The 5,344-nt window shown below is 39.9% G+C and overlaps 1 protein-coding gene across 1 annotated transcript in view; it reads right to left on the bottom strand.

The window, feature by feature from the left end:
- Nucleotides 1-4,814, bottom strand: part of HABP2 (hyaluronan binding protein 2) — a 22,419-nt gene extending 17,605 nt beyond the window's left edge. Inside the window, exons 1-3 of the mRNA XM_069099011.1 lie at nt 4,622-4,814; nt 3,363-3,470; nt 183-299 (exon numbers count right to left, since the gene is read on the bottom strand). Coding sequence (XP_068955112.1) covers nt 183-299; nt 3,363-3,470; nt 4,622-4,781 — 385 coding nt within the window. The 5' untranslated portion in view covers nt 4,782-4,814. The remainder of the gene's footprint in view (nt 1-182; nt 300-3,362; nt 3,471-4,621) is intronic.
- Nucleotides 4,815-5,344: the final 530 nt, after the last annotated feature.

The following is a 5,344-nucleotide window of genomic DNA, read 5'->3' as shown; positions in this document are numbered from 1 at the left end:
AAGAAGAAGAAGAAGAAGAAGAAGAAGAAGAAGAAGAAGAAGAAGAATGCAAAATAAGTCTGGAAAGGTAGGCTGGAGCCATATTGGGAAAGACCTTGAACTCAATACACAGCAACAACCATGTCTAAATATAAGGTCAACTTAAAAATAGGTTTTCTGTCCCCCTGCCACCTATGACTTACCTTCTGAGCAGTATGGACCCCTATATGGATGGTTACAGGCACATTTGTAATAGGGTGGAGTCTGGGTAATGAGACATTCACCTCTGACACAAGAATTTCTCCGACATGTGTTGCGTACTACAACAGATTAGTAGAAAGGGGGGAAAATTCAATTCAACAAATATTTATTAAGCACGTACTATGTACTATGCACTCTGCTCAGTGCTGGAAATACAAAGACAAAAAACAGCATGGTCCCTACCTTCAAGCTGCTTAAAATAAAAAAAATAAAATCTATAACTGATATATGATAGAAAAAAAAAACCTAACGTTGATTTGGGTGTATTTTTCTCACTGTGCTATCTTCACCTATACATGCAGTGATGCTCAACCTTTGCCTTGACTTGTAGCTCTAATAGGAATGATGGACTTCCCCAAGCCATCCCTTTGCCAAATAACAGTTTTAATTTATGAGGTGGTCAGAGTGAACTGAGTATAGTCTGTGGCTTTAGAATAGAGCATTGCATGAAGCAAACTCATATGGGTCATATTTGAACCTCTAAGTTAGACTTCTTCCCCCTCCATTCATTTTCTCGATAAATAGTAAACATTTATTAAGCATCTACTATGTGCCAGATATTGTGCTAAGCTCTGGGGATGCAAAAGAGGCAAAAGACAGTCCCTGCCCTCAAGAAGCTTATGCTCTAAAAGGGGAAACAATATGCAAAAAAAATACACATGAATGCACAAAGCAAGATGTATACCAGATACATAGGAAATAATTAACAGAGAAGGCACTAGATTTAAGATGGATTGGGAAAGGCTTAATGTGATTTTAGTTGTAACTTAAAGGAAGCCACAGAGGTCAATAGTCAGAGAGGAAAAGGGAGAGCATTCCAGACTTGAGGGACAGTCAGGGAAAATGCCCTGAGATGAGAGATGAAAGTCTTATTCTTGGATCAGTCAAGAGGCCAATATCACTGGGTTGAATAGTACCTGTCTGGGAGTAAGGGGACTGGAAAGGTAGGGGGGAGCTAGGTTATGACGGTCTATGAATACCAAAAAGAGCAGTAGTTGATTCTGGAGGCAATAGGAAGCCACAGGAGTTTATTGAGGAGAGGGGTTACACAGTTAGACCTGGGCTTTAGAAAAATCATCTTAGTGGCTAAATAGAGGATGGATTGAAGTGGGGAGTGACTTGAGGCAAGCAGACCCACTAGCAGTTTTTGCAATAAGCCAGGTGACAGGTGATAAGAGCCTGATATTAGAAAGGTGGCAATTTCAGAGGAGAGAAGGGAGCCTATATGAGAGATGGTGCAAAGGTGAAATTGACAATCTTTGTCAACATTGGATCCAATAATATTGGAGGGGGGGTTGAGAGAAATAGTGAGGAGTCCAGAATGACTCCCAGGTTGTGAGCTTGAGGGACTGGAAAGGATCGTGTTGTCTTCTAGGTAGGGAAGAAGGTTTAGGGAGAAAGATCATGAGTTAAACTGCAGAAATAATGGATTTAAGATGTCTACTGGACATCTAATTTGAAATGTCTAAAAGGCAGTTGGAGAAGTGAGATTGGAGGTAAGCAGAGAGTTTGGGGCAAGATAGGTAGATGTGAGAATAATCAGCATAGTTATGAGTAATTAAATCCATGGGAGTTGATGTGAGATCAAGTGAAATAGTATAGAGGGAGAAGAGAAGAGGACCCAGGACAGAACCCTGAGGTGTATTATAAGGCATGAACTGGATGAGGGTCCAGCAAAGGAGAAAGAAAAGGAGGGGCCAGAGAGATAGGAGGCCAACCAGTGGTGTCTTGAAAACCTAAAGAGAAGAGAGTATCAAAGAGGAGGGAGTGGTCAGCAGTGTCAAATCTATAGAGAGTACAAGGACAATGAGGATTGTGAAAAGGGCATTAGACTTAGCAACTAGGGGACCATTGGTAACTTTGGAGAGAGCAGTTTCGATGGAATGATAAGGTCAGAAGTCAGATTGTAAGGGGTTAAGAAGAAAGTAAGAGAAGAGAAAGTGGTAGCCACCTACTGTAGACTGTCTTTTCCAGGAGTTTAGCTACAAAGGGAGGAAGAGATACAGGATAATAGTTTATGAGAATGGAAGGATCAAATGAGGGCTTTTTTAAGATATGGGAGACACAGGCATGTCAATTTGTGCTTTTGCCAATTGAAATGTAGTATTTAGGGCTCACAAAGAATAAATAATCATGGAACTGAGAGTTCTGAGATTATCTAGTTCATGCATGTTTAATAAAAGGAATTTGTTTTTATCTTTTTTCTAATGGGGTGTGAGGTAGAAGGGCAAAGGGAGATTGGCATAGGATAGAAGAAGAAAAAAAGAAGCAAAAGAGAGTGATTGAAACATTTTAAAAAATACAGAAAGGAATAAAAAGGCCAGAAAGAAGCACAGACAAGCAGGATAGCTTTGAAAACCATAGTTTTAATTTCTTATATACTCAAAGAGAAATGTAAGTTGTATGTAATAAAATCTTAAGGTTTGTATGTAATTTTCTTCTTTCTACCATGTAAATGGAAATGCCAATTTTATTTGGTGTTTGTTAAATTCAGAATAAAAATACATTAAAACAATTACCTAGTCCAAAAATCCCTTTATTGTACAGATGTTGACATCGCTACCATTGTAGTAGGAAAAGTTCCAGGTAATAATTATTCATATTTCTGTAGCACTTTAAAGTCTGCAAAACACTTCCTTTCCAAAAACACCATAGGGGACATCCCACAGTGTTATCATCCTCATCTTGCAGATGAGGAAACAGTCTAGGAAAGGTGAAGCGATTTACATTCGCACAGCTAGCAAGGGGCGGAGTCAGGATTCAGACCTGGTCTCCCAACTCCAGGTTGAGCGCTCCTTCTGCTTCTGGGGTCTACTACTAGTTCATGATGTGACCTTGGATGAGTCATTTCCCCCCTCCTTATATTCCTCCTCTTACCCCTCCCACCCCAGCCTTAGTTCTCTAACTAGAAGCTCTCTATTGTCCCATCTAACTCCAGAACGCTTTGGTGGAATAAATGTAGCTATACATTTATCTCCTCTTCCCAAGGCCAGTTTGGCCCATTTCCTTATAATCCAGGGAAAGGGTTGATGATGGGGGTGAAAGGTGGAGTCTGAGATCAAGTTACGTTTCCTTTTCAGTGTGAGGGATTCAAAAGCAAAATCTAGAAAAAACACACTCACCTGTTTGACATTTTCCCCCAGTGAATGGGGCAGGACATTTACATTTGAAGCTATCTCCCTTTATAACACAGTCACCACCATGCATGCAAGGATTGGGCTGGCATGGATCTGTAGTATTTAGAAAGCAGAGAATGTTTGCAGAGGTTGCTGATAAATTAAGCAAGCAACTAATGTTGATTAAGCACCTACTATGTTCCAGGCCCTGTGCTAGGTAATGGTGATACATGTACAAAGAATGAAACTATTCCTATTTGCAAAAATATTATTTTCTAACTTTAAGGTCTCTAAAATGCATTTATTAAAACAGTACCAGGGTAAATAACAAGAAAAGAATTCCCTCATATCCATAAGGGTGCATTCTCTTACATATTCCCATGGCACCATTGGAAGAAAAGAAACTTAAGAACCAATCTTGAGCTTATAAATGACTCACATTTTTAAAACACCTTCCTCACAACAATCCTGTCAGGTAGTACAGGTATCATTAGTCCTGTTTTAAGGATAAAGAAACAGACTCTAGGGGCGGCTAGGTGGCTCAGCGAGTAAGACTACCAGCTCCAGTGTCGGGATGACCTGGGGATCAAATCCGGGCTCGGATACTTAGCACCACACCCAGAAATAACTGGCTGTGTAACCTTGAGCAAGTTACTTAACCCCATTGCTTAAAAAAAAAAAAAGAAACAGACTCTGAAAGGTTAATAATTGTCAATAGTAAGCAGTTTGTATAGGTCTGAGGCAGAACTAAAAACCTGGTCTGCTGCCAAGTCCTGCACTCTATTTACCGTGGTAAGCTCCATGTTGTCTTCTCACTCGGGTCCCCAGCACAATGCAATTACAACCTCTTCTGCTTGTGACCTGTTTTGTATATGAGAGCCTATGCTGTGATAAGAGATAAAAATATGACTGACTTTGTGGTCCAGCAGTTGCAGGTCTAGTGAGTTCTAATACTCATTCTACTATCAACTAAAAGTGTGATCTTGGACAACCACTTTATCTGGACCTCAGTTTCCTCACCTGTAAAAATGAAGATGTTGATGAGATAATCTCCAAGTCCTTTCTAGCCTTAAGATTCTATAACTCACAAAGGAGGCAACATCCTAACTAATACTATCTGAATAACTCTTTTGACACCACCATTTTGAGACAATAATTGGTGATGAGAGAGAGACAGTACAAAGAGAATGCACACATCCAAGTACTTACTCCCTTTCCCTCCAAGTTTCCCATCTATCATACCCCAAATAAGTTGATTTCCTTACCATTTTCTGTAGAGGCCCAACTAGTATACTCTTGATACTCAGACACATTACTTATAATTGTTTCATGATCATAATACTCAGTACTATATTCATAGTCATCAGGAGTCCAATCTACAGTAGGTGAGAGAATGAAAGAGAAATGGTTAGACCAAAGAAACATAGCATTTTATTGTGTTTATAAAATGAATACCTTTATAGCACTAGTAGAATACATAGTCTTAACCTTGGCCCCTGAAAATTCCATCTGCATTCAAGGTACCCTTTGGAGCAGCATTGTTTCAAAACCTCTTGCCCAAGCCCCCATTCAATGTATTCTCTTATATACCAAATGATATTTTATATGTAAAATCATTAGTAAAAGCATTTATTAAAAGAGTAGCAAGGCAAATAACAAGAAAGAAATCCCTCCTACCCAGAAGACCATACTCTCTTACAGATTCCCATGGTACTGTCGGAATGGAAGAGACTTAAGAAAACCACTCTCCCAGAACTGCATGCTAGTTTAATGCATGATATGTCTTTGCCTCCATAGCTGAGACTTGCTACTTCCTTACAGAGCTCCTCATGGCAATCTGCCGGGTGGCTTCCTCTTCTCAGATGTCATTTACTGCTTCTCTGGTTAAATGCTTCTAGACTAGGGGTGGGGAGCCTGTGGCCCTCACATTTGATCTAAAGGCTACAGGCTCCCCACCTCTGGTCTAGACTGTTTCTCTGCTGTTCTAT

The sequence above is a fragment of the Petaurus breviceps genome, unplaced genomic scaffold (genome assembly GCF_028583685.1).
Source record: "Petaurus breviceps papuanus isolate PSGF00001 unplaced genomic scaffold, PetGlider_PUasm1.0 37, whole genome shotgun sequence".
Classification (NCBI taxonomy): Eukaryota; Metazoa; Chordata; class Mammalia; order Diprotodontia; family Petauridae; genus Petaurus; species Petaurus breviceps.
The sequence above is the reverse complement of the archived record's forward strand: the minus strand, read 5'-3'. Positions and strand labels throughout refer to the sequence as shown.